At 31.4% G+C, this 26,679-nt stretch overlaps 1 protein-coding gene across 4 annotated transcripts in view; it reads left to right on the forward strand.

Moving 5' to 3' along the window:
* Positions 1 to 22,596, forward strand: part of fra (neogenin protein frazzled) — a 223,663-nt gene extending 201,067 nt beyond the window's left edge. For all 4 annotated transcript variants that reach the window (XM_075362193.1, XM_075362192.1, XM_075362195.1 and 1 more), the window contains one exon: positions 23 to 22,596. In XM_075362193.1, the coding sequence (XP_075218308.1) occupies positions 23 to 121 (99 nt within the window). In that variant the 3' untranslated portion in view covers positions 122 to 22,596. The remainder of the gene's footprint in view (positions 1 to 22) is intronic.
* The last annotated feature ends 4,083 nt before the right edge of the window (positions 22,597 to 26,679 follow it).

Consider the following 26,679-nt stretch of genomic DNA (forward strand, 5'->3'; position numbering starts at 1 on the left):
TTATTCTTGTATTTTTTTACAGCCATCTTACAGTACAGAAGAATTAAATCAAGAAATGGCAAACTTAGAAGGTCTAATGAAAGATCTTAACGCTATCACTGCCTCAGAATTTGAATGCTGAAACATGAGTGCTTTCCAACCATTCCATCAAGACTCAGGTCTCCCATCTCTAGACTGAATTCGATGAGGTGGGATAAAACCAGAATCCTGCTTTAACTATTAATATAATGTAATTAAGCGTTGTAATAATTTTTTTAGAACACGGCAGTTAACTATTTTCTTTATTTTTTTTTTTCGTGTAATGTGATCTATTTTTAAATTATGGGGGACTGAAGGCGGTCATATTGAATGATGGTGTGTGTTAGTGTATTTTATATTCTGTAGTATGTCATATAATGAATATTTTTTTAGTGCTGATTTATATCACCTTATAAATGATTGAAAATACAGTGAAACCTCTCTAAGCCTTCACCCTTGGTTCCAGGAATTTTTATTTTTTTTAAATTACCTGTTTTGGTCTTAGAGTAATCAGGGGAAGGTTGCAGCTACTGAAATGAAGTTAATATCCTGTACTCTAGCCTCTACTTTATTCAGTACTTAAAAAATGTATTTTAGAAAACTTGTTTGTAACTAATATAATAAATAGAAATTGAAGTAAGTTCTAAAAGGCTAGAACTGTTCACTGGTTTAATGAACTGATCGATATAGTGACATGTAAGATAATCCTGGTATGTAAAACAGCTCACCTACAGTCTGCAGCTGAGCTAAAGCCAACATTCATAAAAGTAGTTACGTATTACAATGTTTATTAATAATATATTACACGCAATTTGAAGGTTAAATATTTACACCATTGTATGTTTTTCTTCAGCCAATTTCATATGCACTTTTTGCATACTTTGTTTTTATTTAGGCAACATATAAACATTTTCCAAGGTGTTTGAAACTTCACATCAGATTCAGTCTGTACCACTCCTCGATGTTATCTATAAAATATTATGTTCTAAATAGAGTAATTATTCATTTATACAACAAAGAGGTATTTTCATAAAAAAATGATAAAATAAAAACAAAGAACTAAAGTATAAATTTATATATAATGAAATATAAAAGGTAAAAATGAAAATAAGCTGATTATTAGATTGTTAAAATTATCTCTTAAGTAGTACTGGTTGTGTTTTCACAGTTTATATGAATTTAGTTATTGACAAGCCACCAATCCATTTATTTATTTTTTTAAGGTTGTTTTTATGTTAATTTTTTTACATACATTTTAATTTTTTTATGAACCATAAAAGATTATGGTTCATCATGTAAAAGACTGAAATACTTCTTGGCAACTATTAATATGATACTTCTGATTCTAGTTTTACTTTCTAAATTTATTTTTCCCTCATATTGAATTTTATCGATATTTAGAATTGCTTATTGCCATATCTTATTACCTCTTTTATAAACATTTCCTTTATTGTTCTACCTCAATATATTTTCACTTGTTCAGTTTTACACATCTTCTGCTCTCTTGTTTGTAAACATTTACTACAAAAAAGTTTTTTATCAAATTTTTAGTTTTAAAATACCACTCTTGTGGTTTTTTATTGATATCTAAACATTATCATTAATAAAAACGTAGATAATTTTGTAGCGTGATTTGAATTCTAAAAATTCTACTGACTGATGAATGTACCTGAGAAGCGCAATGATCATTAAGAGAAAAAGGTCTGTATAAGATTGAATTGGCATTGTATTTTAATGAGAGAAGATTATTCTGTGTACTACACCAGATTTATTAAAAATAGTGTTTATTTCAAAGTGGAAAAAAATTTAACTATAGTAATTTTCATTTTTTTAATAACTCTTACTTTTTTGAGTTAATTTTTTAATTTGATTAAAAAATATTTCATTACCCTTTGAACAGTATATGAAATAGTATATGAATAATTGTACAATCAATAAATAAATTTTATAAGAAAATGTTTTATTGTCAGATCTAAATTATCATCTGTATGTAAAACTTTTTTAATATGAGTGAAGTATATTTTATCAAAAGAATTAGGATACTTGGACTTAACAGTGCAGCCTCTAAGGCCTTAAGTAGAACTCTGAGATAGAGAACATCTCTGAACCGGTTTGCAGACAGTCAACCTGCTATTCACATAAGTGTAACTTGTAAGGTCTTATTATCATATTTTCTTACAGAGCATCATCATCATCATTCCTACATAAATAAAACAGTATTTGGTTTGTCTGGCATTTCTCCCACTACCAACCCATTCAGTTGCCCTAAAGCATAAGACCGAATATCTGAGCTACAAAACATCTGCCTCAAAACAGTTTAGCAACCAATATCCTAATTAGTTCCTAGAGCTTACCTAAATAAGCGTGGTGCCCTACACCACTCACTTGCATGTCCCACTGCTCACTTGTCATATATTACTAAAATGGGTAGTCGCACCCCATCTACATACGAAAATATATGACTTGTCAATAAATTAAAATTTATTCCGTCAAGGACAGCAATTTGCTGTCATACCTAGGTTGCTGAATGTCAGAAAGTAGCTGTCCACCATATTATAGCGCTTGGAGCTATATTTGATCAATGACCAGCCATATCTCTTGCTTAGATTCCCACAGCAACACAGTAGGAGTCTTTTCCCTTAGGTAAACTGCTGATGTCGGTTCAACAAAGCAACCACATGAAGGACTCCCTCACAGTTTGACAATGCAGCTCTCACCACTTGTGAGTGGCCAATTTCCCCTTGACCTCTAAGTTCCAGGGTGTCCTGAGTTCTGCCAAACAAGAGCTGGACAGTCAAACATCTTGTGTTCGTTCGACTGAACCTCCCTGCAGACACACAGCTCATCAGCTGCCAGGCGGAACCAGAACAAATATTGGTTCAAATTTGCGTGATTGAAGAGCACTTGGACTCCCATTGCCCTTAAAGACGAACTAGTGGCGTACCTACCCTTAGTCATGGTGTGCCATTCTTGCTGCCATGCTTCCATCGCGAGGCTATAAAGTCTCCTCCGCAGGCGGGAGATAGGCAACTGTCTAAAATTTAGAACCAGTGCATTGCGATCACCGTTCCGCTCCGGTACAGGCCCGGCTCAAAACTGCATCCCAAACCTCTTCACAATTTTTACATGGCCGCCCAAACTTTTGCCACTAAATCGATTGGGAGAGCCTTTCCCAATACAGTGGTAGCCTCATAGGAGGTTGTTTTAAACACATCAGTGTATACGATTAATGCTCTGCACTGAGCACTCCTTACATTTTGAATAAGTGCTCAATTTCTTTCCAACCTGTGCGCCCAAACGGACGCTGCATAAGAGGTCATACTTTCAAAGACACCTCCGTACACCATGTACAAATAACAGCCCGTAATCTTTCTGAGCAATCGCCCTAAGCTTGTGCATCCCAGAGACAGCATCTGCCGTTACTTGCCTAATGTGGTTGCTAAACAGTAACTTCTCATCAAACAAAACACCTAGGTACTTATGAACTCAAACCTGGCTGATTACACAGCCTTTATATTTAATATAGGGGTTACGACTGTATAATAATTTGTCTGCACCCTTGAGAAGCATACACTTTGTCTACTGAATAAAACAGTAGTAGTGACCACCACCCTGAGAAGTATGCACAAGTAATGCTTCCTCTGGGGACTTAATAGCCCATCCTCCCTGGTACCTCTTAACTGAAGCATGACCATAATTGACTCATCACAGGCAGGCTGTGATCCAAATGAAAAAGAAGTAGCTTAGCTGTTTAAGAGCTAATTAGATGGGTTGAACCAGCTAATAACATTATCTTTATTAAACCAATAACATTATCCTTATTACTTCTTCAGATATATTGAACCACTCAAGAACAGATAAAAGATTGCCAAAGATCAATTTTACCAGACTTGTGCCGCTGTATACCATGATTGTATTGAACCATTTTAATTTTAAGAAAAGCAGAAAAATACTAGGAGAGTTTTAAACTAGTGTCTTGCTTACTACTACACATTACATAGATTCATTACTACTGAATACCATACCCAGCAATAGTAAATTAGCAATAGCATTGGCAATAATAGAGCTAAGTGGTGGCTGAGGTAGTGCGACCTGGCCAAGCAGCCTAACAAGGAGAATTTATCCCTGAGTTGTTTTAATCTGGACTAGGTTTAATTTTAATATATATCAGGACTTATAGTTTTTAATTTTGTTATGAGGATGGCAAACACACTTCTGAACAGGGCATAGTGGGCCATATCCAATCTTGACATTTTATACTATAACTTAATAAATTCTTTTTTACATCATGCTAAATTTTCTATAGCATTAATAAAAAATAATATGTTAGATTTAAGACTGTTTAAAAGATTCTAAAATAAATAAAAAGTGAATTATTTAATGATATGTATAATAAAAATGTTATTTTGCATTGATGAAAACAAATTCTTACTGAAAATTTTGATTATTTTTTATTCAATCTTGTAAAAAAAATAAATAATAAAAACCAGATTACTATTCATGTTTTTTTTTTTATGTTTTAAATCAGTTAGATTTAGGGAGTGAGTGTTATTAAAATTAATGGGTTTATGTAGAGAAACAAGTAACATGATCCTGAAGTTAACCATATGGGTTTGGTGTTTTGGTTTTACATTACGGATGTGTTAGTAATCAGAGAGTATAAAAAGAGCTACAACATTAAAAATTAAATTTTATTGTTAAATGTTAACGCTATTATGTAAAATGCTAAATTAAAATGTTTTATTTGTTTAAGTAGAGGATTGGCCAGTTTTGTTGGGACAGGGAATATTTATTTAAGTGAACAGCAATAGTTAATTGTACTATTAATTTGTTTCTGTGGTTTGTGTTATTGATAATCCCTAGAGGTTTCACTGCATTTCAAGTGTTAGTTTTGAACCCAAAGTCAGGCCTTACATTGTAATCTGTGATTATAATTTGTGAAAAGATGTTTGTAAGGTTTTCAGATTATGATTATTACATTAGTTATTACATCATTATTATTTTTAAAATACTCATCTAGATTTTCCTGTAAATTTATTTTGTTTGTTAACAACAGTAATTAATAATGTAATTTATTAATGCATCATTCTGTAATATTGTTCAGTAGACTGCTGATCTAGGTTATAGCATTTGGTATTTTGGATAAAAAACTGATAGCTGAGAAGTCCTCTTGTTTAACATGGATATATGGTTTATATCAAATGTATATTCACATATGCATGAGTACACATTGGAAGTAGAAATAATGTTTCAAACTTATATTATTTGTTGTAATACCAATTTTTTGAATATGTTCTTTGAGAACTAAACCAACTTTCTTTGTTTAGACTACAGTATTCTCATTTGAACCAAAAGTGGACTGTTATCTCCCTTTTAATGAATTTTTCATAAATATGCATTAAATTCACAAAATTTTTAGGAGTAAAAAAATCCTCATATAGAGCAGTCACAGTACTTCTTTATTATTGGAGATATTGTTTAGGTTTTATTTATTTATTTTTTGCTTTCAAGTGCAACAATAGTGTACAATTAATGTGAACATGGTTTACAATAACAGTTAATTCTAATTCGATGTGTGTAAGTCTATGGGATTAATAAGTTCCTTTGCATGCTTTGGTATGGCTTTAACTAATTTTTCACATCTTGACTCATTTTCTCATCTTTACACTAATCTTGATTAGACTTACTATCATTTGCTCTTTTCATGTATAGTCCAGTTTTTTCATCTTTTCCTTCAAAATTGGCCACTTATTCTCTCTTGGGTTGAGATCTGGGGAATTCCCTGGCAATTTGAGAAGTTTAATATCATTCCTTTTTATACATTCCATGACTTTGTTTTATTTAAGACAGGGTGCAAGTTGTTAAACACTGTATCCAATTTATCACTGATAAGCTCTGCATCTGGTTTATCAATTTCTCCAGGTTTCTTCCACAATTCCCACTTCATTGAGGGGGAACACTGCCAGATTCTTTATAGCATTTAGTAATATTAACAGCATCTAAATTAGCATTGTATACTTTGGCAATATTTTTGTGTCATAGAAGAATGTTTCCTAGGGGGTTAATTCATTCTGGAAAATAAATATAAACGTCAATATATTCACTGAAACTGATTTCAAACCTATAATTACTAGATTACTCGATACGGTTCACAGACTAATTAATATATTATTATAACCTCATAACACTAACAAAAAAGCAGGAAGTTTTAGAGGAAAAATATCAGATTGATCAGAAAGGCTTCCAAATGAAATTAATTAAGTTTCTGTGAAAATACTGCTTGTTCACATTAATTTGCACACCCAGGTACATATTTCTTTCTGAGATCAGCACAAATAATGAGTATTTTTTTGTTATTATTATACTTCTTTATTTCACAAGGTATTAAATTGATTAAAAATTAATTATTGCCAAATTTTTTTATCCAAGCTATTGTGCACTCTCCTTTACATTAATTACAAAAAGACTTATTATTTACCTCAACAATAAGACAGCCTTTGGTTTTTAGAGAATCTACTTTTAGGTCTTGGTTTTTTCCAGTTAAACTTGTAATTTTGTACCATGAAATATCTCATCTTATTTAGAGATTCTGTATATTGGAAAACTGTTAAACTTGTAATAAATAATATACTTTTATTAAAGTTATTAAGAAGTTATACATTTTCCTGAAAACAAGTTGAAAGTTGATATCAGATGCCAAATAGCTACAATTTTAAAATAAATCTTTTTGTATTTAAATTAAAAAGAGGTACTTAAATAATGTAGTGCTAATGAGTACTTTTATTTTATATCTGAAATAAAACATTGATTTCTAACAATTTTCATTTTATCTCTGTTATCATAATGGGCAACTAAGATCATTAACAAGGTGTATAGTTACTAATGATGTTTTAATAATCTCAGAACATATAAGAAAAATTATTGAAATCTATTTATAATAAAAAAATTATTATTATTATTGGATTTATTTGAATATAATTTATGGTAATTGCATATTGTGTGTGTGTGTGTGTGTGTGTGTGTGTGCATGTGTATATTTTTATATATATATATTTATATTTTCCCTTATTTTATTTTATTTTTTTGCAGAAGTATGTTTGTTAGCTTAGATTTGCTAGATGTACGTTGAGTTAAAGAATTATATTTTTTTTATATATGCTGCTTAAGGAGGTGTAATAGGGGAGAAATAATCCTGGTGATTTTTAGGATTAGTTTTCCTCATATTCTGAGTCTCAAGACTGACATTTAAGGGTTAGAATCAAATTTTATAACTATGTTTAGGCACATACAATAATGTAACTGTTATTTTGTGCAATCCATTTATATTTAAATAAAGCATTTTCAATAAATTTGAAAAATGACAGTTGAAAACATGCATAGTCTACACCGGCTTGGCAACACATTTTTGTTTGCTTCACGTTTCACAAAATTTTCAAACCTTGTGAAGATCTCTACTAAAAAAAAAACAGCAAAATAATAATGAGATTCATATGATTTTTAATATGAATATTTAACATTTTTAAGGGAATTTTTTTTATTAGATATTAGGTTTTTATTTTCATTCCTAAAGTATCAGACAGATCCTTGGTATTTTTGGACGTGAATACTCATTACAAGAATATTCAACATTATTTAATTTCATTTACTATGTACAACATGGTAGTAAGTTCTAAAGAAAACATACTATGTAATTCTAAAAAAGAGATTCCAAGTTCTTTTGCCATTTCTGTTGTATTACTTGATAAAGGGTACTTTATCATAAACTCTGTCAGATGTGATGTCGAATATTTGTGCCGTAAAATTACATGTTTATTTATAGTGATCTACCACATATTCTTTATACAGTCATAGATTAACATCTATAATCATATAAATCTCATTTCTCATCTATATTTGTTAAAGATACTTCTTAAAATCGAAGCACTCAAGCAGCATTTAATATTTGTATGTTGGTATAAATTTATTATTTACATAGTTTTATAAGATTAAATTTTTTAAATAAAATTTATAATCAAGATAGAGTACTATTTTATCATTAAAGGACTCCAGTTCAAGTTCTTAGCAAAGATTGAAATGTCATAATATGTCAAAATTAAAAAGAGATGTGTGGATGTATCTTTTTTAAAAATAAAGAAAATATTTTTAAATGCTTTATCAGTAAATGCGATTTCAAATGTTGCAACTCAAAACAATTCACTAATCTGTATAATTAGAATCCTTGCCATTTATTTGTTGTAATGAATCTTTAACCTCATGATATCACATTATTTTGTCTATTATTTTGGTGACAGTAGGAATTGTAATTGTGTCAAACTACAAGTATTGAATTTGTAGATATTTTTTCGCAATAATAATAATAAATTATTTTTATAACAGGAATTCTTAAATATAGCCACTGATAAATTTGGGCTAGTGGTTAAAATAAAAGACAAAAAAAACAATGAAATAAATAAACTTGAAAACAGTTTTGTCAGCTACTTATTCTACTGTTACAATAATAATTATAGATATTGAATAATGATTATAGATAAATTTATATTGCAGCATAACAGCACAGCATAGTCTGTAATAAATGTAGTCGCTGCATATTATGATAAAACTATTAGGGATTGCTTATAAGCATGCACTGGCTTATTTTACAAGATTAGAGTGGCCTGGAAAAGAAAACATTTTTCTGGGTACATTTTGATTTATTGTTCAATATAGTCACCATTTAGGTCTATACACTTAGCCCAGTGTTCCATAAGTGTGCTTTTGCAAGTTTGGTATGTCAATTTATCCAGCTCCTTAAAATAACCATCTATGGTGGCAATAACTTCATTACTGGTCGAAAATCTCTTCCTTCCAAGCCATTCTTTTAGCCAGATCAGTTGAATATGGAAAGTGTTGGAGCAATTCGAACCATAATTTTGCCAAGTGTGGTCATTTTTTTAAATTTCATCACCGAGATGTTGCCGTACGTTGTCACCATTTTTAAGATAATCAATGAAAATTAATCCATGTGCATCCCAAAAAAAAATAGTTGCCATAACTTCGTTAAAGGATAAAGTCGTTTTCACATTTCTTTTGGAGCAAGTTAATCTTTTTCAACCCGTTGTTGACTGCTATTGTCTTATGAGTATAGTACTGAACCCAAGTCTCATCAACCAACACAAATTTATGTAAAATTTCCTCAGATTGGGTGCCAAAAGAGCTCAAGACAATCATTTGAAATTGTTTTTGGTTGGGCATGAGCAAACACGCCACCCATCTAGTACACAGCTTGTTCGTTCCCAAATGTTCATGCAAATATTGTGAACATGTTCTGTTGACATGCCTACAGACATTTTACCAAAATGATTTTATGTACTTTTCTGTCATTTCTGGTGTAGTCACACTTAAGAAGGGCATCCACTACGTGGTTCAATGGTAGTGAATGTTCAACCCATTTTAAACTCTGTGATCCAGCATTTAACTGTTGTATTTGATGGAGAAGAGTCTCAATACCGTATCAAGCTCTTCTTTAATTTCCTTTGTACTTAAGCCTTTTAGAAAAAAGTATTTAATCACAGCACAAATTTCCAGGTCTTCCATTTTCCAAAAAAACTCCCCGATTCTCCACTTGGCAGACTTCAGTATTTCGAACATAATTTGGGGTTCAGATTTTGGCATTATACAATAAAATTCATTCCACCAGAATTGTACTACATATTCTTTGATTTGATTTAGTAGAACAATTCTAGAATTAAAATCTCCCCTGATTTTATTGATCAGACTTTATATTCATTTATATTGATCCACAAAATTGGTATAAGATGATTCATACACATTGCAGTGCATTACACAAATGTAAACATAATACTGTAAATTCATCATACAATCTTACATGAATAATATTATTATTCCATTATACAATTTCAGATCCACCACTCAAAAAATGCTCCAACATTATAAAAACATTTTTGAACTAAACACAGTCTTAATGGCTGCTTGAATTTATTAATATCATGAATTAGAGAAGAGATTTCTTGGGGAAATTATTCGTAAAAATAGGGTATAAAAAATTATTTGCCATTTCTTGGGGAATTATTCTTATTTCCCAAATGAAGGTTTCTTCTCAAAAAGACCCAATCTATGCGCTTCAAAAAAGCAAAACCTCTATGGTGAGTATTGTATCCATGATTTTCTGAATCGATAATTAGTTTATTTTTAACAAAAAATAAGTGATTTCATATATAGAGAGGGTCAAATTGTTGATGTATTGTGATTACTAAATTCACAGGAGGAACCAATTGAGATATATCTAATTGCTCTTTTTTGAAGGACATAAGTTCTTTCTAGATTTTTTTTTAGAAGATGCCCCCATAAAAGAAGCTGTAAGTAAAAAAAAGGCCATACTAACAAATAAGTGATAGAGCTTGGTTTCCCAGCAGGGCCATCTTGCTTATCAGATAGAGACTAGAAGACAAGGTCGAGGACAGCCTATTAACATGACAACTCCAATTCAGTTGGTGTTCAATTGAGACACCCAGAAACTTTGTGCATTCAACCTCTTACAAAGCCTGGCTGTCTAAAAAAAGCCTAGGGGTAATATGAATAAAGTATACTGATTACTGATCAATAATCTCTTAAAAGTAGCTAAATAAAGAATTACTTTTACTTAAACAAAAATACTGGTAGTCATAATTTTTGTGTAGTATTCTTAAAATATAAATATAACTTTACATAATATTAAGGAAATTTTGATGACATATATGCATTTTTATTGGAACATGATTCATGTCCGTGTATGATGATGTAACTTGATCATGCATTAACTCAATTCCCTCATTTATATCATGTAATCCATACTATTCACTACTGTTTAACATGTCTACTGAAGAAGAGACAATTTTTGTTGGTTTCGGATAATATCAATGTCACTGATCCTAGAGTAATTTTAGTAAACATATTGAGAAATCATACAGTTGCTTTAAATAAGTCTTTGGCTTCTACATTTATTTATGCTAAAGAAAAAGCACGAGCAAAGAATTTGAACGGTCTACAGGAAAGAAAATATCACCTGAAAAAATAAAGATAATGCTTAACAACATGAAGCATGAAATTAAAAAAAAAAACAGATGAGCAAAAACAGGCAACAAAGCCATAAAATTACCATATTGGGAGAAGGATCTCTAAGGCCTTCTAGAAGAGAATGAAAATCCCAATTTCATGCAGTACCAGGTGCATCAAATGAAAATTGAAGATTGAAAAGAAAACTCCACTTTAGAAGAATATGAAACACCATTACTACCTGTAACTATTGTACATAATGCCAACTGACCTTGAAATGAAAAGACAAGTGACACTGATGAAACAGCACTCTTGTCAAATAACAAATTACAGAGAATTGTTCTCTATGAAGAATTACAACTCATCAGAATTCAAATGAAAATCGAATTGCAGAGAGAATTTACTGGAGTTAAAAAAAGTGGAAAAAGAAGTGGAAGATGGCAAGGAAACCAACAGCACTTCATTAGTATCTTCCAGTGACAAAAATTGACAAACAGTTTGACATTTCTTTTTTTAATTTGTAATACTTGTAATAATTTTTGTGATGTATTTTTTAACAAATTCCCTTTTATTTTATCCTACCGTATTAAAGGAAAAAATAAATAAATTAATTAATAAGTAAATTCAAATAAATAAATTTAAAAAAAAGATAACTGAAGTGCACATGTCATGCGATGGACCTCACCACATACATACAAGACATATACTTATGAGCCACATACATATAAGAGATGTCTGGCTCATCCAATAAAGTTTTAAGATGACTATTTGTATTTATTTATTAATACCCATAAATTTTTTAACTTTAATTTATTTATTTATAATTTTTTTTCTAATAATTCTTTTCATAACATTATTTATTTTAATAAAAAAAAAAAAGGATAAATGTAAATAAACAGGACAAGAGTATTAAAACTTAAAAATTTTATTTCTTTTATTAATTAATTCTGTAAGTACACCCATTACATCAGTTTTATTATGCTCTCCTCTTATTTTTATTTCTCTATCTGACTTTTCCTCTACTTGATCATTTTCAAAAATGTCTTCATCATCAGTAAGAATGCCTTCATCTGCTATTTCATGTACGTCATTCATCAGTTTTCCAAAATTGTGTAAAATGGCACTTGCAATAAAAATTTTCAGAACATGAAAATTTTGATTGCAAAATTTTCAGGCTTCACTTGTCTGAAAACTCTCTCGATTATTACTCTTTCTTTGCTTAGTTGTTTATTAAAAGATTTTTTTCATTATTTTCAGAATTTCTAATTGGCGTAAGTAGCCATGACGCAATAGCATACCCACTACCTCCCAAAAGACAAGCAGTTCCATTATATTTCACCATTACCTCCAGTGTTTTACTGTGTCTCCATGTACGACTACTTGGGTGCTGCCTGACCATAAAGCATCTACACTGATTATCTTCTCATGTGCATCAAAAGTTACCTGCACATTAATACTTGCATAACCCTTGCAATTGATATAAAGGTCACAAAACTGTGTTGGTTTTTCAATTTAATACAGGTGCAATCTACAACACCTATATCACACATGACATTTGAAACCTCGAATTCCATGTAAATTTGGCTTCATTAACCTCTCCTGCACATTTTGCAGAAAGTGAATCCAGTCACTTGCTTTTGCAGTTATTTTATCCTAAACATAATCAAATGTTTTACTTGCTGTCATCCAGTAAACATGAAAATCCTCCCCCACTCTAGCCTGGAAGCCTGGGTCTGCGAGATATCAAAGAAATATTTCCATTTTCTGCTTTGATGACAAGGCTCTCTCCCCTTTTTTGTTTACTTCCTGGAAAAAAGGTCACATAAACTATTAACAAACTCTTCTTTAAAATGAAGTACCTCTTTGCACCGACTTGAACTGATATACTGTCTATCTCCATTACGAATATTCATAAATGCAGCCACAGTTGATTATAAAGTTTTTCTGGAGGTACCTTGAAAATCATCAGTAATTTCTTATAAGAATAAGTATTATCTGCCTTTATTCACACCCTTTTAAGAAATTGCTTATGCAGGATCAGCATTTGTGTGTAGTTATCAGCAATTGCTTATAAGAAAAGGAAATACTTGATAAGATAAAATTATAATAATTTCTGATTCTTTATTTTCCCTTTCATAAGAAATTTCTTAAAAAAACAGCCAAGAAAATTACTGATTTTTTATTCACAGCGTTCAAGTCCTAGTAAAGCCAGATATTTTTACATGGATTTGAATACTAGATCGTGGATACCGGTGTTCTTTGGTGGTTGGGTTTCAATTAACCACACATCTCAGGAATGGTCGAACTGAGAATGTACAAGACTAACACTTCATTTACACTCATACATATCATCCTCATTCATCCTCTGAAGAATTATCTAAACGGTAGTTACCGGAGGCTAAACAGGAAAAAGAAGAAGATCTCAAGGAGATGACCTAAATCTCCACTGTAAAAATTCATATAAACAGAACAGTTAATCGCAGTAAACCAATACTTTGGAAATATTGGGACAATTTATTTAATTTAATAAATGTATCCATTCCAACTGTTCATCAGTTAATTAAAAATTTATTAAATTAGTATCATCAGTAAAAATTGTACCAAATTAGCAATTGGTACAATTTTTGTAATGCTGTTTTCATAAATCTAAAGTAAGAGAGGGCCAAAGATTGATCCTCTGGCTTGCCAACCCTCACAATTTGCAATTATGATTTGTAATAATTTAAATAGCCCAGTCAATTACACCAAATCTCAACATATTGTTCCTTTTCAGACTTGAAGCTTATATGTTCCCAGTTCCATGAACATGTGGCTTGCACAACATAATGTTACTATGCTCATTAACCACTTATGGCTCACAGCTATGTACAACTTCTAAAGCAAATAATTTTATGAAACTTGCATGGACTGCAGTTTTGAGCTTGAACTTATTGGGACAGTTTGAAATTCAGAAATACAACAGGACATATGGAAAAATGTTTTATTCCTTGAGAAAAATGATAAACTTGAAAAACAACTTTTTAGACAACTTGTTTTCTTAGTTTTATTATCTACTTTTCGCTCAATTTTGGTCAGAAAATACGTTGATGTAACCTAATTCTCTGTTCTTGGACTGACAAAAGTCAATTTACTCCCACCAGGTAAATTTTTTACTTGCAGGAATTCCCATATTATTTTTTGTTGTGCTTGCAGCACCATCATTCTTGATTTTCTGTTTTCACCTTAGTACAATTTTTGATACAATAGTGTGGCATTTGTTATTGATGCACATATCAAGTGTGATTTTTTTGTACCAAGGAGCAACTTTCTCTTAGGGTCATAGTAGCTTGAAAGCTGGTCAGATACAAATATGCCTTTCTTTCTTTCATTGTAGTCTAGCACAGCCTTTGGTTTAGGTTTTGGGTGATATCACACTGGTGTTTGCAGCTCAGCGTCATGGCAAGTAGAGATGACATTTTCTTGTCTTTTCGCTTCAAGACAGTTATATTTTCTTTCTGACATGCAACAACTTCACCTTTCTTGAAAGCCATCTTCAGCTTTATTGCCCATGGAAGGTTTGCTCTATTCGTATACAGAGTGCCACACAAACCTGTATTTCTCTCTAATATATATTTAGTTAATCCAAAACTATTGTAGAAGTTATTACAAACAATTATCCATCCTTCTTGCAGCAAATCATCACACAAAAGAACTACCACACTTCTTGGCTTATCCAGATTGTAGATATCAGGGTCATGTCCTGCATAAATAACATAGTTCCATACATACCCATATTTGTGCACGATTTATAAATCTTGAGACCATATTTGTGGACTTTAGATGGATTATATTGACAAAAAGATATTCTGCCCCTAAAAGGCATCATTGACTTGTCAATGACGACATATTCTCCTGGAGTCAGTAGATTCTTCCAGTTCTTGACAACACAGTCTACAAGTAGCTTTATTTTGTACAGCCAGTCTGTAAAATCTCAAGGAGCTGTATTGTTAACAAAGAGACCTACAAAGTAGTATCAATGAGAAACAATTATGTAGCATGTTTATATTATGGAATACTGGATTATAATATATGGGATGTACCTGCTAATGTGCGAAATTTTGTAATGCCCATCAACATGTATAAGCCTATAAATTTTAGCATTTCTTGTCGTGTCACATCTCTATTCATGCAGCTAAACCTTGTCAGGTTATCATTTTGCTTTAGTTGGACTACGTACAGAGTAGTCTTGGGGGTGACCAGAAGATCAAGTATTTCATCAGTCAAAATTTGGCAATAAATAAACAAAGTAGATTGCTCACCTTTGATGTGAAGGTTAGCCTTTCATCACATTGCTGACACACCAATTGTTGTATTACAGGACTCCATTTGTTTTCTTCATCTAATGCGATTTATTTCTTGTGGGGTTAGCCATATGACTTAGTTAGCTTTCCACTTTTTGGAGGCAGCTGGCTGTATAGTAGCTGTTGTAGATGGTTCCATGTCACTATCTGGATTGACAACATCATCACAAAAATCACTGTCCTCCAATATTCGCCACATATCTTCATCTTATAGAGGACGTTTTACTTTATGAAACATCTTCAAAAATGCACAAACAATAAAACCACATAGACAACTAAAACTAACCTCTCATGGTTTGAATGTCAGATAATACAACCTGACTAGCAGTGTTACCAAAAAAAAGAAATGCTAGGTATTGCTGAAAATAATTTATACCAGTATTCTATCATTATAAAATCATTAAAAAAATAAAATAAACCTACGTAAATAAATATAAAAATTCAGAAAAAACTATGAAACACATTGTTAAACATGTGGTTATTGGGCATGCTGAAACAAAAAAATCTCAGGACGGTCGTGAGCCATATGTGTTTCACAGAAATACCTACTTCTTAATGTCTAATTTTTTTTTTTATCGGCTAGTCTGTGATTCTGTCACTATTAAAAAGTCATTTAGACTTGCAGGGATGTTTTCTTCAGGACTGGGAAACTGTTTAAACAGTTCCCCTAATCTGACAAATTTCAACTGATCAAAGAGAACATCAGCCCGTATCATATCAAAGGCCCTACTCAGGTCAAGGAAGCACCCCATCACCCTTTGACCTGAGCCTAGAGTATCGATTGCTCTCTCAGTAAACTGAACAATAGCTTGCTTAACAGATATATTTGGACAATATTCAAATTAGCTGGGTCTTAGGTAGTTGGTCTCCTCCAAAAATTGTAGAAGTTATATGAATGCTGCCTTTTCAAAAATTTACTATAGGGTCTATAATTTTCCATACAATTAGGATCACCTTTTTTTTTTAAATAAGGGGTAGATATTGGCTCGCAAAAACAGTGAGCTTTAATAGTTTTCTTTACAAGAAACAGGCAGGCAATCACAACTGGCAGAACCTTTCAATTTTAATTTATTAACAGTTTTTATTACATCAAAGTTGTTAATGGGATAAAATAATTTGTATGTGTATCGACATGATCATTAACATGTGTTCTACCCTTGGTGTATAGTAATACAAATATTTACAAAATAATCGTTAAAACCTTCAGCAATGACCATCATTATTAATTATTTGCCATATTTTCTTACTATTACCATTGGCAAGGAAAATTTTACTAGCAAGATAGGTTTTTTTTTACTGACTTAATATTTTTTTCATAGGTTTTCTTCTTTATAGCCACAATTAAATGCTTACATCTAAAAAAGGTCTTGCATAAAGTATTCATAGGACACATAGAAGTGACTCTACCAAAATAATCCTCAACATTAGTCTCCAAAACATTCAAATGTTTGGCTTTTATGTGTGTCATCCAGGAAACTGTGATGTTTATAAAATGGCAAAAAACGCACTGCACACCACCCCTTTACCAGACAAATTCATGTGAAGTCCATGCCAGATAAAATTATGCCTTTAGAAAAGATTCTGGATGAAACTGACATTTTTGTATCTTTTAATGACATTAAAAATTCTTAAATTCAAACTCAAAATCCTGAATTTTCTAATATACACACATTGGTGTGGAATTGCTGTTATAAAATTAATATGACTAAAACTAATGATATTTTTTTTAATTTAGAATGCAAAATATCTTGTTCATTTCTAGTGAAAGGTAAATTTTAGATCCTCCCAGGATGATTTATTGAATCCTTAGAGGTCATCTGTTTTGATCGATGAATGATGGTATCATATATATATATATATATATATATATATATATAAAACTTAAAGGAGCTCCAGGATATACATAAGCAACAATCCTACAATCATCATGAAAAATATTTTATAATAAATATACACGTGTGTATATTTAGCTGTCACTAAATAAGTTGACAGTTACTTTCTTTAGACAAATCAGTACAGACTTTGGTTTAATCTTTACAGGTTATTCCATTATTTGTACTAAAATAAAAGTTTTGACCTGTTCCTTTACAATCATCCATTCTCTTGACAGCAGCTCTCATCTACTTAAATTTTCAGTTGGCCCCCCAGATTACTAATTCTAAAATTAACATTTGAATTTTTTTTATTTTATGCTTCTACATTGATGTCCATATTCATAGTTACAGAAGAGGAAGTATTGCACATCAATTTTTCTTCCACCAGTCCCTTGGTCTGCTGTTCCTTTATCACTATTTCCAAGGACAAATATTATTTTTTATATTCTAAACATCTTTCAGTAAGAATATCTCTCACTTTGTTACCTCTTAAGTGATTCACCCTAACTCTCTGCTCATCAAAGCCAAAAAAAGGTGAGCCAAGAGAAACAGCTCAACCCACCCGACCTTGAGGTCCCTAGAATTGAGTTGTTCCTCGCTTAGGTTAGTATTTTTTAATATATTGTTTACTGTAAGACTTTTAAATCTGATTATTCAAAGTTGACCTTTTAATTTCTTGTCAGAACCATTAATTTTAACATTTTTAACCTTATTTAAGACGGTTTTCATAGATGGAATTTTAATTATACATTACTTAATTGACATTTTTGAATTTGGTATCTTATAGTAAAAGTTATAAAAGAAACAACTGTACAGTAAACAGATCAATTACAATTTAATGTCTCAGGTAGGGCAAAGAAGAACACTAAAAAAATTGCCAAGAGAACAATCACGGCTGGTCAAAGATCAGATAACTCATGCATACATAGGAGTAACAAAGGTGGGAAATTATCAGATGAGATTTACTAGATATGATCAAATTTTGTAAAAATAGATTAATTTTTATAAATAAAAAAATGTTTAGATTTCTTGCAAATTTGGTATTTTATTAATTTATAAAAATGTAAAAATCAATAACATGTATAGGTGAATAATATTAAATAATTTTCTAGGTTTTATTAACAGTTCAATTGATTTTAATTATTAAATTTGATAAACTTGCAACATCCTATATAACAAGTAACTCAGAATTTTAGTGTATTCAGTGTAATTGCGAAGAAGGAAAACCGAATAAAATAATTGATAAGATAATGGATATTTAATCTGTTACCTGCAGCTATATCTTTGCTTTCAATAAAATACATATAATATAAATTATTAAATTTTAACTAAGTAAAAATTGAATTTTTTAAAATACAAATCAGAAGATAATATACATCACCAAACTGATTTCAAATTTAAATAGCTGATACTGTGCTGTATAAATTGGTATAAAATTCAAATAAAAATGCCTAAATAAACCACTTCCAATAAATAATTTTCAAGAGCACCAAATACACAGTAACAAGTTGACTGCCCTAGATACTGTTAAGATCTAAATCCAAGGCATTTCATCATATCATCTCCCACAGGTTGACACATGTTCCGTTTCCCTTCCAGGTTTTAGTAAATATTCCATATTAGGACATCATAAAAATTAAATGCGAGTTTTACAATTAGCCATAAACTTGATATATCAAAAATGAGGATGAAATTTTATCATGGACACTACACAGAATCACAAGGCCATCACTAGTCTTCCTTCCTGGTTGCTGGTTTTGCAAAAGCCATGTAATGGCACAAAAATGTAAGAAACATTTCAATAATATAATTAGAGTCATCTATAAAGTTTCTTAGAAATATAATACGTCATACTTCATCAAATAGTAATTTCATTATCATCCAAGTTATACAGACTATATACCCTACAGACTATACCATGTGTACCATATGTTCCAAAATGTGACTTTTAACCCCCTTTTACCCATACTTGTTTAATCCTCTAGTTTTTGATTCTGCTACAGTGTTCACTGACTGTGATCATATGCATAAAAAATTATCTAGTCTCCCACATCTTGATTGTTTTTTAAATTCTCATTTTCATTCTAGGTTTTGGCAGAAACATATCATTTCCACGCTTATCTTTCAGTTCTTCATCTCTGTTTCTTGCATAACTTCATTTTTGTTTTTCCAATCGGGTATGTTGCTCAAATTTTGTTCTCGACCAAAAATAAGACAGAAAGTATTGTATTTCCCAATTTTATTTTACCTTTAATCAGAGAGACTTTCTGACTTCATTGTTTTAGGTTCATGACTACTGTACGCTAGATTGCGTTATTTGCATGCTCAAGTCAAATCTTCATCTATATAAATATTTGAACTTTTAAGTTACTCAATTTCAGCAGAATTTCATGGTTAATTTTTTCAGATGTCAAGGATAATCTGTCTGCACTTACCAGATTTTTACAATTTATATGTGCTGTTCCGATCATGAGTTGGTAACTCAAGTTTCAAATTTTTATAAAAAGAGCTGCTAAATATATCATTTCAATTCTGGTTCTTTTCTCAAGACCTTTTTTGACTTTCAGTAAATTATTAAATTATCTTTCTCTAAAAATTTATTGTTCACAATTTGTTGCCCCCTAACCTGATTCCTGAGTGTAAAGTTTTCCCTCTTTTAAATATGTCAATTAAACCCAACAGGTTGGTCTGGTGGTGAACACGTCTTCCCAAATCAGCTGATTTGGAAGTCAAAAGTTCCAGCGTTTAAGTCCTGGTAAAGGCAGTTACTTTTATACGGATTTGAATACTAGATCTTGGTTACCGGTGTTCTTTGAAGGTTGGGTTTCAATTAACCACACATCTCAGGAGAATGGTTGAACTGAGAACTGAGACTGTACAAGACTACTACACTTCATTTACACTCATGCATATCATCCTCATCCATTCTCCTCTGAAGTAATACCTTAATGGCAATTCCTGGAGGCTTAAAAAAAAAGTCAAGTAATTGGTTATGTTACGTGTTATTAGCAGCAGAAAGTATTTCAGTTAAAGCACTTATATATAAACCTCTTAGTGTGTTAGGCCTTTCACTTAATAAAGAACTAAACATCCAAGAAATACATTGTTACTGTGTAAATCATTAAAAATTAAATATTGTAATTACCACTAAAAAAACTACCATATTGAACCGTTAATTAAATCAAAATCTGTCGTGTACAACCTACTTAGTCAATCCACAATATTATATCATTCTCTTAAGATTAAACCAGAAACCACCTTTGTTCAAGGGCTGATGTGCTGTAGTGTGTATGTACAAATGTTTATTTTATTACATGTTGTGAATATAAGTGAAATTGATTCATGCGTAAATTAAAATACCAGTAAACCTGCTTGAAAAGCGTCACTTAAAATAAGTTAAGGGGCTGTCCATAAAGTACTGCTTGGTAATTTTAACAATTATTTATTCTTTTCCTCACTTTTACTTTCCATCACAAATCTCACCCTTCCTGCACCACATCACATGATATTGATCATAACCTGGAAAAATTATTGTAATAAAATATTTTATAACTATGACTGCACAAAAACACTATCCGAATACCTTCACTGAACATGATAAGCTGGACTAAAGTTTATTTCTTTATACACACATTGTGTACTATGAATGACAGATCTAAATATAATCGTGACGAAAGACATCATTTCTATCTGCATGTATAAATTTTTATTGGCCTGTACATAATATCAAGCAGAGCATTAGTCATTGGTTAAGAATTGTTATTTACAAGATGAGTCATTAAGCATTTTTATACATTAATCAACTCAAGTGGAAAGAATTGAACACACAACATAAATGTATTGTTTGTAAGTTGGAAAATGAAATAAAAATAATAATTTCACACAAAAATAATGTTTTGGAAAACAATAATGTAATGAAATGAGATATCAGATTGTGACGTCATAAGCTCGTAGATTCACTGGGGCAACTATACACAAGTACCAGAAACAATAAAAGTACACATGTACTTGACCTGCTTACAACTTACCACCCGCATATACTAGTGTGCCATACAAGGTGTCATTGCAAAATAAATATTGTTTTTTATTGATCACTAAAATTTCTCTTAAATTTATTCTTGTTCATCTCCTTGTCATTCAATTATTACAGGGTTTTTTTTTTTGTGTCGTTCAATATTTTAAATGATAGTATTTTAGGAAATTTAATGTTAAATTTTTTTTCTTCCAGCTTTTTTTAGGATTGATTAGTAGCACTGTATGTTGTAGTTATACTGTTACTGTTTACTGTGAAACTGATTTTGTAGTTGAATATGTTAAATAATTGAGATATAATAATATTTATATTATGTATGGTTTTTTTTATTATTATTATAATATGATGTTATTAAGATATGATAGACTAATCACCATAACAACAAGAATAATTTTGCATTAAGGTACATTAATTTATTTTATAATTAAGATTGTTGTGATGATTATGTGCTTTAGTTAATCGGATGCATATGATAATACTTATGCTAATTTATAATGTAAATTATGTAAATCGAATATTAAGTTAGCACACCAAACAGAACTAACTGATGTAGAATTTGTAAAAAGTGAAAATGTGTGCATGCATCTTGGTTATTAGGTATGTTTGTACAGGGGATGTAGTTTTTACTACAAAATTTTAGAGTATTGCTTTTAAATATTTATTAATCTAATGAATTATTTTTATTGTAATATTAGGTTACTCAGTTTCACTGCCGAATAATTTGTTTGTCTGGGTGCCTATACTATCAAGATTGTGTAAATATGGTGAATGCTGTCTGTAGATCATGTTATTAAATTAATTCTCGATTGTTTATTTTAGTAATCGAGCTGTCTGATCACCAGACATAAATTTAAATCTTAGTTTATTTTTCTCATTCTGTTATTATATTGAATATTGTTGTATTTAAAACTGACGAACTAAATTAAAATACAGTAATTTTTTAAAATCAGTAAAGCCTTAATCTTCGAGCATCATTAAGTCCTAAAACTTTCAGATCATTTGAAAAAATTTAAAGTTATACAAATAGTACGTGATACAGATTTATACCTTTTGATATTACCATTTAATTATGAATTAATCAGCTCGAATCAAATCTTAATTTATTCTCATTAAAAAATAGTGTGTGCAGTTGCAATCATTTGTTATAACTATTAAACTGACTAAACAGGCAGAGTTCACCAAAATCCATTAGAATGTAAGTTATTACTCTTACGTACATTCTCTTTGTAAGGTGGCAACTCTTTGTATACAGTATATTAAATTTTTATATAAATTTGTGAAATAAAATCTTTTAAAAACATTCAGTTTTGATTTATTTTTCCTTTACATATTTGATATTGTGTGAATGTTTTTGATAGAAATATGTATTTTTTTTTAGAATCAATTGTTATTTTACTAGTAGCACTGGTTTTTTTTTTTTTTTTGAATTTTTTACGGGCATCGGACTACTAAAACCATTAGCCCTCGTCACGTTCTTAGAAAGAAATTAGTATTACCATCAGGATCGTCATATGTAAGGGTGTAAAGGGCCCTTACATTTTATTTAAAAGCACAAATTGCACAAAAACATTAAGACAAACACAACACTTACAAGGGCATAAAGGGCCCCGATATTAAAAAATTGAGATAAAATTCTCAATGAACATGAAAATAAAAAAAATTTAAAAAAATATATATGTCTATACAATACCATTTCCTTCTTCTACCTGTCTCGTTTATTAATTTGTTTAAGCACCCTCGGGGCAACCAGAACCGCCGTTAAGCAGTATATTAGTCGCGCCAGGATGCCATGGCAGTTGACTCTCCATATAAACAGGCTACAGGCATGCATTGCGCCCACCCATAGCCTCGCCCTCAGTCCACCCTTGAGGGTCCCCCATGCCATCATTGGACACACCCCGACTAACTGCTCTTGAATGCAGATGAGCCAGGGTGGCCTAGGCAAGAGGGCTACCTCCCGTCACTATATGTGCCACACTTCGAGACTCCCTTATATATATATATATATATAAAACTACCTCTTAGAGTTTCTTTATCACAGCTTTAAATTTTTACTTTTATAGACTTTTAAGAAGTCCACTAAATAGTAAATATGCAACTATTTTTCTTTCATTTCCATTAGCTAGATCAGCAGTAATATCATTTCTCAGCAGGAACCTCTCTTTCTGAGGTTCTCATATATGGTACACCCTTCTATTAGATGCTTGATTGTCAGTGTTTTATTACAAACACCGCACATGGTGTTTGTAACTCTTCGTCGGTTAACAAATATGAATTTGTTAATCGCGTGTGACCGATTCTAAGTCTGGTCACAGCTACTTGTTCTCGGTGAGTCAACTTCACGTCGCTTTTCCATTTATATGGAGAAGTTTTTACTGAGTTTAATTTTGTATTTAAACTTCTCCGATCAGTATTCCACTTGTTTTGTACTATGTTAGTTAGACAGTTTTTAACGTCTGCCACTCTTACAGGAAATGCATCCAAATCATCGCAGACTGTTGCCTTTCTGGCAGCTTCATCTGCGCTTTCATTACCTGTAGTAATACCAGCATGTCCTGGAGTCCATATAAATACGCATCGCTGTCCTCGTTGGTTTAGAACGTACAAAATGGACAGGATGCTTGAAATTAGGACACCCTTAATGTTTTTGTTCCGAATTGCAACAAGTGCACTTAGAGAATCGGAACATATTAGCACTCTCTCTTCGCAATAATGTTCTATGTAACGAAGAGCTTGCTGAATGGCAGTAAGTTCTGCCGTATAAACACTGGCCATATCTGGCAGTTTCCAACAATGGGGTTCTCCATTTACATATATGGAGCATCCAACACCATGTTCGGTTTTAGAACCGTCAGTATAAATTCTAATATGTTCTTTGTAACTACTGACAGTTGCCAAAAATTTCTGTTGAATGATAACTCCTGACTTCTTTTTTATTTCTCCCTGAGAGAGATCCAACCTTGTATTTACCGCTGGCAAGAGCCATAGCGGTATTTCTCTTGTGGAAATTGCTAGTATCTCTGGAATAGCAATTTCGTATTTTCTTCTTAATTCGTGGTACCTAATTCCGGCTGGTCTGGAATAGGTAGCACGATGTTCATATACTGCAGCCATAGGATGATTCATGAAAAGTTTATTATTTATATGAGCAGGGAAAGCCCATACGTTTGCTGCATATCTTAACAAAAGGATCTCTCTTCTATAATGTAGTGGCATTATTCCGGCTTCGGACATCAGACTAGTCGCCGGACTTGTGCGGAAAGCGCCTGTCACATATCTTATTCCGCTATTATGAATTACGTCTAACTTTCTTAAATGCGACTTCCTAGCGGATGAATATACAATACATCCGTAGTCTAGTTTTGATTGAACCAATGCCTTATATAATCTCAATAAAATTTTTTATCTGAGCCCCAATTTAAGTTCGATAAACATTTTATAATGTTTAGGGCTTTTTTGCATCTATCACTCAAGTCCTGTATATGTAATCCCCACGTAAGGGATTTATCCAATACTAGTGCTAAAAATCTCACATTGTCTTTATATTGTACTGGATCATTGCCAATTCTCAGCGTAGGACTTTGGTGAGGAATTCTCTTCCTACAGAAGTGTACACAGCACGTTTTTTCTGGTGAAAATTGGAATCCATTATTCCTTGCAACTTCGTTTAAGGCGTCGATCGCCCGTTGCAATTTGTATTTCACCATAGCAGTCTTGTTGCTGGCATACACAATTGCCAAATCATCAACATAGACGCTTTTGCTGATTTCTACTGGAGGAATGGCTAATATCAGTTTATTAATGGCGATGGTAAACAAGGTACTGCTCAGAGGCGAACCTTGTGGTATGCCATTTTCCAACATTCTTTCAGATGACTATTCATTGTTGACACGTACTTGGAAGGTACAGTCATTCATATAGTTGCTGAGCAATACTGGCAGATTGCCACGAATGCCCCATTCTGGAGCATTATTCCATGTCGCCAGGTCATATCAAAAGCCTTCTGCAGATCGAAGAAGACTCCGACACAATGTTTCCTTGTGATAAAGCTGTTATATATAATGTTCTCTGTTCTTATTGAATTTATGTAACAAAAAATTATTTGTTACACCAAATGTCTCAGAAAGTTCCAATGTATCATGTTTACAATGAAATTGATGTTCATTATTAAAAATTCATTAATATAGAACAAACATCTTGTAGTCAGAAGTATTACTACATGTTATAATATTTTAATGAGTATAGTGAGTTTTTTAATTTCAGGAATGATTTTAGCTTGTCAGTGTAGGCAAACCCTGATTTTATTTATTCTGTTCAACAAAACATACTGACATTTCCACCATTTCAGACCAACAATTTCTAAAAAAACCTTTCAAAATGGACTACATTGGTATTCAGGGTTACTAGAAAACTGTCCTCTGATAGACTGATACAACTGAATTATGCTAAACTGTTGTTGAAGTAAATTGAAAGAAGATTATTATTCAAAAACTGTTTACAAATACCATTTAACGATCAAAAAGTCAATTAGTCAAATTTCTATAACTCAAAATTTATCCTAATTCCTGGCTGTATTGTGTTACATTATACGGAAATATAATTCCTTTAACTCGAACAAAAATCCTACAAGTCAAAGTAAAAAATTTTACTAGTTATTACAAAAAATAAAAAACCCTAGTCCTATAATACTGATCTTATTTTCAGTTCAGAAATATGAAACAAGCATGGTTCACTTCTGCTGCTATGCGATAACAAAAAAGGAAGAATCATCATACAATAAAGGGGGAAGTGAAATCTTATACATCAGGCATCAGTATTCACTGGAACTCATTTGTCTTGAGAGGTGTCGGTCAATGTGTCTTTATAACCATCTCAGCTCATATGCATAGTTTTCATATGTCGTTTAGGCTTGTTTGCTACTGTAAACAAGGGTGTTGTTATTCTGTTTTAGAGTGGTTTAAAAACAGTCGCGATAAAAATTGGCCTATCAGTCGACCATATTTACATGAAAAACCCGACTACTTTGTGAGACAGTTCAACTATACGGATTTCAAAGTTAGTGTGGGTTGGCTTAATAAGTTTCGATAGGCTACAGATAACCTTGATTCTATTCAACGATTTGTTGTCAAAAGATGATTACCAGAATCGGTTTTTTTTTCCACTGTGGCAGATATAGAAAAATGATTGACTACACTGCATCAGAATAAACGTCAGACAACTATCAACAATTTTTTTATCGATTTTAATAAAATTCAGTTTTTTTTACGAAAGAGCCAATTATTCTTCACTTTTTGTTTTATTTTTTATAATTTTAATATTGTTTTTATTACATCTGAAAAACTTTTAAAAGCACAATCCTTGAATTTAAAACTGAATCATGTTT

The sequence above is a fragment of the Lycorma delicatula genome, chromosome 4 (genome assembly GCF_047948215.1).
Source record: "Lycorma delicatula isolate Av1 chromosome 4, ASM4794821v1, whole genome shotgun sequence".
Classification (NCBI taxonomy): domain Eukaryota; kingdom Metazoa; phylum Arthropoda; class Insecta; order Hemiptera; family Fulgoridae; genus Lycorma; species Lycorma delicatula.